The sequence below is a fragment of the Canis lupus genome, chromosome 7 (genome assembly GCF_011100685.1).
Source record: "Canis lupus familiaris isolate Mischka breed German Shepherd chromosome 7, alternate assembly UU_Cfam_GSD_1.0, whole genome shotgun sequence".
Classification (NCBI taxonomy): Eukaryota; Metazoa; Chordata; class Mammalia; order Carnivora; family Canidae; genus Canis; species Canis lupus.
Window position 1 is genome coordinate 14,151,433 of NC_049228.1, and position 14,579 is coordinate 14,166,011.

A 14,579-nucleotide genomic window follows, 5' to 3' on the forward strand; every position below is an offset into this window, starting at 1 on the left:
ATATTGTTGAAACTGGGTTACTGAAGTCTCCTGTTACTGTGTTTCTTCCTATTTCTCCCTTAGATGTGGGAATCAACCACCGCTCTACTCTAGGATTAGCTGGGAGTTGGGAATTCTCTTCGGATTGTCTGGCACTTTGCTAGGGGAATGAGGTTTATGGCAAGAGCATGTCCCAGTCTCTCCTGATCATTTCAGGAAGAATAGTGTGAGCATTTTCTCATTTGCCTGATATGTAAGAGTCACTGAGCTAGTTTCTGGATTTTTTTTGCAGAGGGAATTACTCTGTAAGTAGCTGTAGATTCAATGTGCCCTTGGGAGGAGGTGAATTCAGGAGCCTCCTATGTCACCATCTTGGACTAAACCACCAATCCGTATTTTGTTTTAAGAGAGATGCAGCTGGAAAGTATGCTTCAGTTGCTTAGATGATAAATTTGTTTATATGTAATTAACCCAAAAGGTGATTTCGAGATGAGAAATTAGCTAAGTTTTTTTGTAATTGAAGTGAATGTGTTCTTTTTTTCCTCAAGAAAATAGAACTTTACCACCTGTCCAAATCTTCTATTTAAATATATAAAATCACTAAGCGTTTTTTAAAATTGCATTTTAGTAGCCAGTTGTTATTTCCTTAATTTCATTGTTTTATATACTTTTCCTTTGCTCTCATCTTTCTCAGTGTGATTCTGGGATGTGTTTTGATAATTTTCTGTTATTCTTTGGAAGAGTCTCTTCATAGGTTGTTGCTTTTCTGCCCTAATTTGAAGAATACTGAATAGTCCCAGAATATAGAGGAGGAGGAGGAAAGCGTAGAAGATCCTGGCTTTGAGGGAATTTGAGCTAAGAATTTAAGTGTTTTAGTTGGTATATTGTTATGAAATCAGAATAAAATTTGGGAACATTGGGGAAATGTTTCAACAAAGATGTGGTTTACAGATCTTAGGGAATTAACAAAAAGTAAAACATACCTTAATTTTTCAGTACTTTTTTGTTAGAAACCTGTGTTTCACTTTTTATGTCTAATTGAACCATTGATGTTCTAGTCATCATAAATGCATTCTATTTTTAGATAGGGGCCTGGCACTCCAGAGAGAAATGAGATAGTTACATAACTGTAGTTCTTTGAAAGCTTTATTCCTGGAACAACTAACCAGAGTGGAACAAAAAAATAAAAATTTTTTAAAAACCTTGAAGATTCAGCTAAACTAATACTATTATTAATCTTGTCTAGTTAGATATTTTCTATTTGCTTTGTTTATAATAACTCAAGTCTTAATAATATATATGACCTGTTGCTTTACGGAAGTAAAGAACTCTGTGATTAGTAATAATTCAGCTAACGGTGGATTTAACTAGATAAATTGAATTAAGTGGCTTTATGTAATGGCATTCACTTTCCAATTATATGAGTAATTAATTAGGCTGTCAGAATTAGCAAATGGAAATCCTTCAGTAAAGAAGATAATTCTCTTGAAAATATCATGTGTATACAAATTTGTATTTTGTCATGTTGATTTAATGAAGAACAGTGCCTCAAAAAAGTTCTTTCTTTATTGTCCTTTAACAATTTCCTTCAAGGGAATCCATTTCCAGATCTTTCATTTATATTAAATCCTGAAATCGGGATCCCTGGGTGGCGCAGCGGTTTGGCGCCTGCCTTTGGCCCAGGGCGTGATCCTGGAGACCCGGGATCGAATCCCATGTCGGGCTCCCGGTGCATGGAGCCTGCTTCTCCCTTTGCCTGTGTCTCTGCCTCTCTCTCTCTCTCTGTGTGACTATCATAAAAAAAAAATTATATATTTATATCTATCTATATATATATAAATCCTGAAATTGATTTGTCTTAGTAATTGCCAGCAGTCAGGTAGTTCCTTTTCAAATACCCTTTCCCTGATTTTACAAATGAAAGCTTTATCTTTTGCTAAGTCTGATTTTTGTTACAATGCTTTACTTTTGGAACCCCCCCCCCAAAGAAATAGTCTGAAATACTCAAGTTGTTGGTATAGATGCTGAGAAACTAAGTTTAACAAACAGGGTAACCAGTTCTTTTGAAATCAAATTGCGTTCATTGTTTATTTTCAGTGAATTGAAGGAAGACTTAATTTACAGCTTATATATGTTAAAACTAATTTCTTACAACAGATTTCTGAGCATTTTTGGAAGACACTTGGAAGGAGTTCAGAGAATTGACATTACTACAACAGACTTTCATTCTGATCGGTTTACTTATGTGAAAGGATTTCTCAGCACTTAACATCTTAAGATGAAAAATAGTGATATCAGTACTTCTTAATTGTCTGATTCTACAATATTTGTCATATTGTACCAGATGTGATATTCACCATTCCAACAATAATGTAACCTTCATCAATGGGCACATAAACTAACTGGGAGAAAAAGTTCTATTTAAATTTTAAAATTAAATTAATTTTCAAAGTCCTAATAGGATTTTACTTTTTATGTTTAATATTAAAGTTTATTACATATTTATGTTGTGTTGATGTACTGTACTTCAGTAATTGAAATGATAGCCCAATACAGAAGAAATTTTAATATTTAGAGTTTTATGGTTAGGAAAGTGTTAGTATTTAAATTTTAATTTATATACATTTAATGGCTAGGAAGTGTGATAGGATCATCAATAAACATTCAAATCTAAAGATATATTAGCATAAATTCTGTAATAGAAGTAGAGTGGAAATACAAATTCAAGAAAACAAAATGGAAAAAAACACTAAAATGATAATAAAATTTCCAACTGTTAGAGAAGAGCTTGTGTTTATGTTCAATAATGAATGATGGTAGTTACCATATTGCTATGGTATTTGCATTCTATTAGCCACATTTAAAACAATGTCATTTTATTTTAAAATACAAATTACAATGCGCCAGAGATTACATTTTAACTATTTAAATGTGAACAAAATCTTTTGTCCTACAAAAATATATGTAGGAGAGTTTTCCAAAATTCTTTTGGAGGTTACAAGGGTAAAAAACATTTGAAAACACTGATTTATATTTGCTTTACTACTGAGTTATGCTCATGTTAGAATTATTTATCACTATTTCATTTATGGTGTTTTTTGCCTAGCAGACATTAGGTAAAATAATCATTGGAATGATAAACAGTTTTGATTGTTATCAGAGCTAGTGCCAGTGAGATTAATTTCATCTCAGTTAATATGTCACTATGTGAATTAAAAGAATCTTTTGTTGTTCTGCCACGAGTTTAAAAGCACATTTAGTTAAACTTGATATGAAACCTCAAGATAGGTCAGAAAATTTTGTTTAAGACCACTTTAGCCTAGTTGGATTTTGCAGAAATCAGCAGCTTTAATTATGGAATAGGAAATTTGGAGCTGCAGGGGAAGTTGGAGGGTCCCTTACTCAAGCGAATACAGGTAATTGACAATAGAACCGTATCCAATCTGTCACTAAAACCTGTTGATTTTACCTCCAGACTGTCTCTTGAGTTTTCTCCACTTATCTCTCTCTCTGTCCTTCACCCTAGGTATGGCTGTCATGATCTCTCATTTGATATCTACTGTACTACATCTGAGTAGTCTCCCCACACCTCTTCATTTACAAAAGCATATATATTCTTATATATATTCTGCTTAAAATCCTTCAAAAATGTAACCTTGGTCATAGGAAAAAGATTAGTCCTTTATTCTGCAAAGCTGTCAGTGATCAGACCCCTGCTTGCCTGTTTGGCCTTTACCTGCCACCTTTGTCCCCCTTCCTCCCTGGATTCCAGTCACATAGACCTCTTCAGTTTCTCAAATACACATCCCCATTTCTACAGCATCTATATGCTATTCTTGCATATATATGCTTAGAGCACTTATGCTCTGTCTAAATGCCTACTTAAACTTCAGATTTCATCTTAGATAACACTTAAAATCCCACATCTCCCTTCCCCACAAGTCCTTGCAGACTAGATAGATCCCACTGCTATTTTTTCTCATCTTTATATTTTTTTCAAAATCCATATTACATTTTATATATTTGTGTGATGATTTAATTAAAGTCTGTTTCCTCGGGTAGAGTGTAATCTCTGAGGGTCGAGTTTACATGTATTTCGCTTATCATTGTATCTCTAGTGTCTGCCCCATTGCCTGGTACATAGAAGGGACTTAATACTTGTTGAATGAATGACTCCCAGTTAGTTCTATTTCTACTACACCAATGATTTTAGAGTAACATTTTTATTTTTGAAATCTTAGCCATATGCTTTATATAATTCACCCATCTGTTGATGAAGTAGCATTTGAGAAAAAATAGAATTTCAAGTTATTTATTCCTAATTTGTAAGTCACACTTAAAAAAAACACCTTTTTTTCTTAAAAACGTAAAATCAGTAGTGCTAAATATTCTTCCTTATTTTTGATGGAAGCCAGTCACATGTTAATTTTTATTCATCAGCTCTTTCATTTATGAGTAGTTTTTGAGAAGCTAAGAAGTCATAGAAACAATTGGATATGGAATATAAAAATGCAAAAGAGATGGTGGTAATATTAAAATTAGTGCCTTTCAAATAATGTTCCACAGAATAATGTTCTTGGAAATTTTACTAGATACTCTCCACCTTTTCCATCTTTTCCCTGCCATTCACCCACTACCCCAAAGGAAGATTGTATTTTTATAAATAACTTTGGGAAGCATAATATAGTATATCTCCTTCTCATAGAATAATAACAATGTATATTAGCATAGTAAAGCTTCTTTTGCCTTTAAGCAATTTTTCAGCATTGGCACTGTTGACATTTTGGACTATTAGGTAATACTTTATTGAGAGGGAGAGGTGAGACAGGATGATGTCCCTGACCTTGTAGGATGTATAGCAACATCCTTGTCTTCTATGCATTCAATGCCAGTAACACCCTTTCTGTTATGACAACCAAAAATTTCTCCAGACATTGTCAAATAATTCCTGGGAGGCAAAATCCATCCCCAATTGAGAACCCTAGTTGTTGTTGTTGTTGTTGTTGTTGTTTAAGATTATTTATTTATTAGAGAGACAGAGACAGAGCACCTGCATAAGCAAGGCAGAGAAGGGTAGACAAGCAGACACCCAGCTGAGCAAGGAGCCTGCCAAAGGCTGGATCCCAGGACCCTGAGATCATGACCTGAGCTGAAGTCAGACACTTAACCAAGTGAGCCACCTAGGTGCCCTGAGAACTGCTACCTTAAAGAGATCAGCTGACCTCTGTTTACCCTATTTCCCAAACTTATTTGAATTCCTCGGATTTCTCCTTCTCCTTCTTCTCTTCATTTACATACCCGATGTCCTGGAAAATGCTATTTTAAATGATCACATAGTGAAAGTAAACTAATTCTACTTTGAGATTCCTGCTTAAAGATTCCTTTAATATTTTTTCATTGCACTTAGAATAAAATTTAGACTCTTTAACATGGTCTTTGCCTACCGCCCTAATCTTACCTCCTATCAATCACTACCTTCTATTAACTTCCATTGTAACTTGCCTTTCAGGTCATCAAGCACCCAATTCCTTTCCTAATATGTTATTCCCACTCTTAGGAATCATTTTGCCCCTGTTGTTTGTCATCCTTTAGGTTCAGGTTTCTGATTAAACTCCATCTCCTATGAAGTCTTTTCTGATCATCTCTTACCTTGCCAAAAGGATAGCTGTCCATACTAGGCTAGTACCTACATTCTGTCTCATACCCTGTTGTCTTACATTTTTCAGTTTGTAATTCTTTTGTTTATTTGTGTGAGTTTCTTTCTGTCTCAATCACTGGAATGCAAACTCTGTAGGGGACAGGAGCCACATCTATCTTGTCTGTCTATCTGTCTATCTATCTATCTATCTATCTATCTATCTATCTATCTATCCCCATCATTTAGCACAGAGCCTAACATCTAATAGGCACAATAATTATTTGTTGAATAAATAAACGAATATGTTTTAGTTTATCATTATGTTTCTGTTATAGGATTAAACTTGGAGCTAAAATATATTTTATTGAGATATAATTCAGATACTATAAAATTTACCATTTGAAGGTATATGCTTTAGTGGCTTCTTATACATTCACAAATTTCTATAACTGTCCCCACTACCTAATTCCAGAACATTTTCATCACTCCCCATTCCCCCCTCTCTGACCCTGCCAACTACTAATCTACTTTTTGCCTCTGTGAATTTGTTCTGGACAATTCATATAAATGGAATATGTGGTTTTTAGTGCCTGGCTTCTTTCCCTTTACATAATGTTTTCAACATTTATCCATGCTATGGCATGTAGTAGTACTTCATCCATTCTTTTGGCTGAATAATATTCCATTATATTGATAAGCCATATTTTGTTTATCCATTCATTAGTTGATAGATACTTAGATTGTTTTCACTTTTCAACTGTTAAAAATAATGCTGCTATAGACATTTGTCTATAAGTTTTTGTGTAAGCATGTTTTTACTTCTCTTGGGTATATACCTAGAAGTGGAATTGCTAGATCGTATGGTAACTCTATATTTAATTTTTTGAAGAACTACCAAACTGTTTTCCAACATGCTTGCTCTATTTTTACATTCTTACCAGCATTGTATGAGGTCCCAGTTTCTTCTTATTATGTCAACATTTCTTATTGTCTGTCTGTCTCTTTTTAAGTCATAACCATCCTAGTGGATATGAAGTAGAATTGTGGTTTTGACTTGCATTTCCCTAATGATTGGTGATCCTTTGCCCATTTTTTAATTGGATGATTTGTCTTTTTATTGTTGAATCCTAAGGGTTCTTTATATATTCTGGATACTAGACCTTATCTGATACATGGTTTGTAAATGTTTTTCTCCCATTCTATGGTAGTTCTTTTACTTTCTTCATAGTGCTCTTTTAAAAACAAATTTTTAAATTTTGATGAAGTCCAATATATCAACTTTTTCTTTCATCTCTTCTGCTTTTTGTGTCATATCTAAGAAACCATTGCCTCAGCTACAGTCTGGAAGATTTATGCCTCTTTTGAGAGTTTTAGAGTTTTAACTTTTGCATTTACGTCTTTGATCTATTTAGAATCATGGATGGTATGAGGTTGGGTACAATTAAATCCTTTGTGCATGAATATCCAGTTGTTGAAATTTCATTTTTTAAAACTTTATTAATACATCATAATGATTAAAAAATGATTAACATTGTTTTAACACGTGCCATTAAAAAAAAAAAGTATGAAGCACATACTGTCTCCCAGACATTATGTTAGGCATAGGATCTAAAAAGATTTAAAAAATCCCTGTTCTTCAATATCTTAAAGATCTAGAAATAAAGAACATTGAAAATTGTAATAAAAAGTTGAGTGGAACATATGAGATATGTGAAAAAATTAATAATGGTTTTAAGAAATTGGTTTTTGAGAGAATGCATGTGAAAGTAAGATGACACTTTTGGTATAAAAATAAAAATATTCCTGGGGCAGTTGGGTGGCTCAGTTGGTTGAGTGTCCACCTCTTGGTCATACCAGATCATGATCTCAGGGTGGTGAGATTGAGCCCCACATCAGGCTCCTCACTCAGCAGAGAGTCTGCTTGAGTTTCTCTCCCTCTTCCCCTTCTGTTGCATGAGGTTGCATGCTCTCTCTTCTCTCTCAAATAAATAAATAAATCTTTTTTAAAAATTAAAATTAAAATATTCCTGACAATTGCTATAAAAAGCACTTGGTGGTGGTTGCTATGCAATAGGAATGTTTTACCTTGAATAGTACTTTTAGAGTCATTTTCTATTAACTTACTAATTTGCGGGGTGGATGAGAAAGAAATTTTCTGTCATCTATAAATTTGAGATGAAATTTTGACCATAATAGAAGTGACAAAGAAATCTCCCCATCATATTCTCTCTCTCTCTTTAGTATAACTGACTGAATTAATATTTATTTAGCTCACAGTGAAAGATTCTCTACAGCAAGGTTCTCTGAGTCATTCTTCACTAATTCTGGACTTTCCTCCCCTTTGTCTGCTTTTTTTTTTTTCCTGTTGATGCTAATCTTGTAATTGTTGATATATCTTGTTATATGTTTGCTACCTTTTTAAAAAGTAGACTTAGTCTTTTGAGACTAATTATTGAATTCAGAACATGTTAAATTCATTGTATTAGTGTACATGGGCTTCCATTGCAGAATACCATAGATGTGTGGCTTAATCAATAGAACCTTTTGTTCTCACAAATCCTCAGGACTGAAATGCAAGGTCAGGTGCCTGCTTTCCATAAGGCCTCTCTTCCTTCTTTGCAGAGGGTCTTCTGGATGTTTTTCACATGCCTTTTCTCAGTGTCCACTGAGGCTATCTCTGATGTCTTTTCCTCTTTTTATAAGGACACCAGTCCTATTGGAATAAGGCCCAATCCTTATGACCCCATTTGATCTTAATTACCTCCTCAAAGGCCCTGTCACATTGGGGATTAGGGATTCAACATACAAATTTTGGGAGGTGGTGGCTGCACAGTTAAGTAACACATAGTAGACACTTTTATATTCATTATTTTATAATAAAATATAGTGAGTTTCTATAAAACTTAAATTGTTACTGGAGAGGGGAAAAAACCCTCTTTTTTATCTAGGTTCTCTGCACCTGTGTTTTCTTACCTCTAAACCAAGGAAAATTGGCTAGTTGGTTTCTGAACACTAAAATTCTGTTTCTCCAATTTAGAGTTATTGATTTCTACCATTATCCAGCAGGTAGGTTATAGTTATAGGAAGCAGTCCTTATATAGGTTGTAGTTATAGGAAGCATTCCTATATATATATTATAGAGATTGATGTTTTGTAAAATCAGCATTCTCCCAACTTCTCGTAACAGAGTGAAAGGCTTAATCATCCTGAATACCTCTAAATTCTTAGTTAAGGGCAGCCCGGCTGGCTCAGCGGTTTAGTGCTGCCTTCAGCATGATCTTGGAGACCCGGGATCAAGTCCCACATCGGGCTCCCTGCATGGAGTCTGCTTCTCCCTCTGCCTGTGTCTCTGCCTCTTCTTTCTCTCTCATGAATAAATAAATAAAATCTTTAAAAAAAAAAAAAAATAATAATAAATTCTTAGTTAAGTCTTTTCAACTAGCTATGCTGGTTAGGTTTTACTATGTATAATTTAAAGCTTTGGATGTAACATGTTTCTTTTCTTCTTCCAGTTAATAATAATACTCTTTGCACAACGCAATTTGTTTATCATTTGTGAATACATTTCATCGTAATGGATTCAAGCAATACAGTAAATATAGATAGCAAAATGAGAGACTCCCTCTCATACCTACTCTTTCAAATGAGATAACCACAACTAACAGTTTGGCATGCATCCTTCCAATCTTCTCTCTGAATGTACATATGAATATTGTTTTATGCACATATCTTTTCATAAATGAGGTCATGCTGTATATATGCTGTTATTTAAATTTTTCATCAGTAGTGTGTCTTGGGATTTTCATACATACTGGGATGTATTTTTTTTTTTTTAAATGGCTGCAGAGTGTTATATGATGTTACTATAATTTGATTAACTGTTCCCCTTTTGTTGGACGTTACTTTGTTTTATCGCTATTAAAAACAGTGCTTCATGTACATCCTTGCGTACACATCTTTTTGTGCCGAGATTCCTTTAGAGTATATTTCTTACATGTGGGATTAAACACGCTGAATGTTTTGATGGCTACTCTCTGATTGCCTTCCTAAATGGCTTTACACATTTACATTCCCACCAATAGGGAGTGAGAGTTCATTTACCTTTACCATTGCTGAAATAATATTTTAAAGTTTATTTCAGTCTGATGGTTTAAAAATTACATTTCATTATTTTAAAGTCACATATAACTGATACCCGGGATATTGAGCATTTTTCTTTGTTCATTAGCCATTTGTATTTATCTATGAATTGCTCTAATTTATCTAAAAATTTCATTTTTCTTATGAAATATCTTTTAAATATATTGATTTGTAAGACATTTTGAAGTCTATTTTGCATGTAAATCCTTAATTTAAATGTTGCAGTTATGTTTTCCCTGTCTATTGCTTGTCTTAAGTTTGCTTATGGTATTTTGTGGAGTGGAGATTTTTCATTTTGTGAGATGTTGGTCATTCCCTTTATGGCCTATTTTGTGTAATGTTTAGGAAAACTTTCCTCATTGGAGTTATTTATTTTTCTTGTGTTTTATGACATTGTTTCAACTCCATTTGGAGTTTATTTAAATGAATAGCTCAACCCTATTTTTTATATGGTCCATTCTTTTCTCACTGATTTGAAGCACCCTTTATCTTAATCTTAAATCCCCGTGTACATGTTTTCCCCAAAGTAGACTGTTCCTATGAAACCTTTTTTTTTGTAAGCCAAAATGATATGAATGGGACCTCTGGGTGGCTCAGCAGTTTGGTGCCTGCCTTTGGCCTGGGGCATGTCCTGGAGTCCCAGCATCAAGTTACATCGGGCTTCTGTGTGGAGACTGCTTCTCCCTCTGCCTGTGTCTCTGCCTCTCTCTCTCTGTGTCTCTCATGAATAAATAAATAAAATCTTAAAAAAAAAATGATATGAAGACGCAGTTAACATTAATTTATGTAGAAACATTAATTTATTGTTCCCAGAACCAAAAAATATCTTATCTTAGGCTTTTCTGATACCTTAGGACATACTTTGGTAACAGATGCACAAAATAAATCGAAATAAAGCATAGATATGCTCACAGACACAGTCCAAAGCTTTGGCGACTTGGTGTTGAGATGCTAAGTGCAATTCCCAGGGAAGGAGCTTGGGGGTGCCACTCGTACTGCCAGGGTGCTTGATGCCTTTGTAATGGCTTGCTGCAAAACAAATGCTGGAAACTATTTTTTGGGGGAGAGGGTAAAAGCAAAAATCCTCTACAGATTTCTTTTTAGTTAGCAAACAAAACAAAACAAAAAACCCCCAAAAAACCTCATGTCTTTTGTAAAAGCAAAGTGGTGTAACTTGAACTTTCAAAAAAGGGGGGTACCTGTATATGCAGATCTATTTTTATGTATTGTTCTTTCCTCTTTTCTTTTGCTATTACTTTTTAGTATTGCTGTAACCTTACTCTACCCTCTTCTGATTTGTGACTATTAAGTTATATGTGAACCAGCAGTCTACATAAGAGACTACTAATATTTTAGATAAAACAATCTTTAATCTAGGAAATGAAGGATTCATATGTGATTAATAGGTAGAATATTCATGCTTTAATACATGAAACTTATGTGTTTTAGTTTATTAGAGGCTTACTTAGATTTTTTTGGTTTCTAGGCTCAGTAATCCTTTTTTTTAAAGTAAATCCCATGCTTTTATTTATTTTATTTTTTTATATATATTTTTATTTATTTATTCATAGAGACACACAGAGAGAGTGAGAGAGAGAGGCAGAGACACAGGCAGAGGGAGAAGCAGGCTCCATGCAGGGAACCCAATGTGGGACTCAATCCCGGGTCTCCAGGATCACACCCTGGGCTGCAGGCAGCGCTAAACCGCTGAGCCACCAGGGCTGCCCTCAGTAATCTTTTAAATAGTTGATGTTGCTGAATATGCAACCTGTGTGTAAATATTAATATGTTAAAATTATTTTTAAAATAAGCTATATTTAAATTGCTTTGGTGAACAACTTTGTTCTTTTTATAAGGAAACAAAGTAAATATGGCTAAGCCTTTATTTTGCTTTTGGGTTTTTTTTCCCCTAACAATCCAATAAAGTAAAAATTTTAAAAATGGGTAATAAAGTAGAATGAGATACTACTTTTATTTTAAATCAGCTATAGCTAAATGCTATTACAAGAGCAGCATCTGTTACCATGGGTCATCTCTAACTCAAGGTCACCTTAAAAGAAAGCTTTGACCTGCTTTTTGCTTTGAAAAAATAATTCTCCGTGACCTTGGGCAGCTATAGCCTTTATTATACCTAAATTATGGAGCTTACATGAAGAACTTAAAGTGGCCACCCTTTCTTTACTTAAAATCAATACAATCCTTTGTTATCTGTTAAGTTCTAAAACATAAGAAGTATAGAAGTAGATATATAAATATTTCAAGGTTTTGTGTAGTGTAGTTTTTATTTTTTTTTAATGTGTTACTCAAAATAAGTGAATAGATTTGACATGCTTTTTAGAACTTCATTTTAAGCTTTTGTTTTTCCTTAAACTATCTCTGGTACAAAGAATTAGTATGTATATGTATGTACTGCATATTACTCAGGGAAATACTGTTTCTCTTCCTCCTGGACAGATGATTTGTTCAAGAGTTTTTGGGATTGCTCTAAGATTGGGGAAACATAAAAGGACCTATATTTTTCTACACATTTGAAGCTTAGATTGCCCCAGAGATCCAGAAATAGGATAGTTCTAAATTATGATTACTATCTGGAGTCTAGGCAGATCTCACTTGGACAAGAAACGTACCCATTTAGGTTTGGGGGTTCCTGAGGCTACAGATATCTATACTTATGGTATTCAGTAAATTGACAGCTACATAACAGAATTCACAAAGTGGATCAAGCCTCCAGAGACATATATTGATTAGTCTACACTGTATTTTTAAAATATCTAGATTTTATGACTTCTGAAAATTGGAAGATCTGACAACTTTAACCCCCTGTCACCACAGGGCAGCAACTAACTAGATGTACATCTGTTCTCACTTGCCAGAATCCATACTACTAATCCCGAAGGTGTCATTTGCTGTTTATCACCATACTTGTACAATATTCCATTTGGTCAACTCACTTATCTTCCTACCCAGCAACTGTAGTCTTAGAATATGTAATTTAGGGTAGCCCTGGTAGCTCAGCGGTTTAGCACCACCTTCAGCCCAGGGTGTGATCCTGGAGACCCAGGATCAAGTCCCACATCGAGCTCCCTGCATGGAGCCTGCTTCTCTCTCTATGTGTGTCTCTGCCTCTCTCTGTGTGTGACTCTTGTGAATAAATAAAATCTTTAAAAAAAAAATAATATGTAATTTATAACCATCAGTCTATAATTTTTTTCCTGTATTTGGTGCAGCTAAGTGAAAATGAGTAGAAAGCAATATAATATAGTAGAAACAATCAACTCATTTTTTCCTGTAACATATTATATATTCATGTATTCATTTTCTGTTTATTTATTCCCTGAAATATTTACTCTTGCTAAATCCTACTCATTTCAACTCCCAACACTTTAAGTCTTTCTTGATCACCTTTATCGACAGTAGTGTCTTCCTCTCCTGAAGTTTTAGAACACTTTTTTTTTTTTACCACTATAAGTTTATTATAATAGAGACTTAGTGAGTCTTATTCAGTTAAAAAATAATGTGTTCCTATTAAGAGGCCTTTCAGTACTCTTTTCTTAATATGGTTCACAGTTCATTGTTGTCATTTTGAAGACTAAGAAAGTAGTACCTTTAGATTTTATTTCCTTAGTTTTCTTTATTAGTCATTGGATATTTAAATTTTTCCTTGCCTTCAGTTACAGATGAAGACACAGTAAAGAGGTATTTTGCCAAGTTTGAAGAAAAATTCTTCCAAACCTGTGAAAAGGAACTTGCCAAAATCAACACGTTTTATTCAGGTGAGTAGGTTTTTGGTACAATATACAGGAGACAATTTCTGCTGCTAAGGAAAGAGCAACACTGCCATGTTTAACTTTTTTATCATCATTTTTAAACTAGGGCTTGTTTTTCTCCTGTACTGCACTTAGAGATATTTTCTTTAGCTGGGGGTAGTAATACATCTAGCACCTCAATATTTAAGCCTAATATGGTCATTGCCTAGAATATGTTGCATTTGCAAAGATTTGGGAACCTCATTATGAACCAGTACTTTGATAGAGCTTCACTAAAGTCCAGTCTGAAGCTGTAAAGAGTCAGATGTTTGATTTTATTATTTCAGAGCTGAATTACACAGTTCCTGCTTATTAATTACATCACTTTACCTTTCCATTGTATTGAATATTCATTTCTGTCTCTCTAGAGCATTGTCTCTATAGTGTCCTCTACAAGATGCTATTGAAGTTGAGCAGAAAATACTAGAACTTCCATTTATTTCTGTCTGACCCTTTAAAATTCTGTTATATGTATTCATATACCACCCTATTCCTTTAATATCTCTTTTCATCTCACAAAGCTCAAGTTTCTTGACTCCCTCATCTATTCCAGTAGATAAGGCCCCTCCCAGGGTTACTTCCTTCTCCATCAATTACGTTAAGCACCTTGTCCCTTGTGCTTTTTAATGTCCTCACCTTCATTGCCTTATATGCTTCTGCCTAGTGAAATTCCAGCTGTGGACCAATGCAGCTTTTTTTTACTGTCTTTATGCTTATGCACAGGTTGCTTAGGATAGTCAGGGGGGCAGAAATCACAGTAGAACAAATATGAACTAGTATAAATTCATTATTACATTCTTAACTATGTCCTCAAAGCTGCCCATGGGTCCTAATCAGTGCCCTTTTCCATGCTCCAATGTGGGGTTTTTTTTGTTTACTTTTAAGCAGGTTTCACACCCAGCATGGAGCCCAGCACAGGGTCCAAACCCACAAACCCATGACCTCAAGATCAAGACCTGAGCTGAGATGAAGAGTCAGATGCTCAACTGACTAAAGCCACCCAGGCACTCCTCCAA

The 14,579-nt window shown here is 34.4% G+C and overlaps 1 protein-coding gene across 1 annotated transcript in view; it reads left to right on the forward strand.

Moving 5' to 3' along the window:
• XPR1 (xenotropic and polytropic retrovirus receptor 1) overlaps window positions 1–14,579 on the forward strand; it is a 213,827-nt gene that overhangs the window by 117,449 nt on the left and 81,799 nt on the right. The window contains 1 exon segment of the mRNA NM_001197160.1: window positions 13,429–13,530. Coding sequence (NP_001184089.1) covers window positions 13,429–13,530 — 102 coding nt within the window.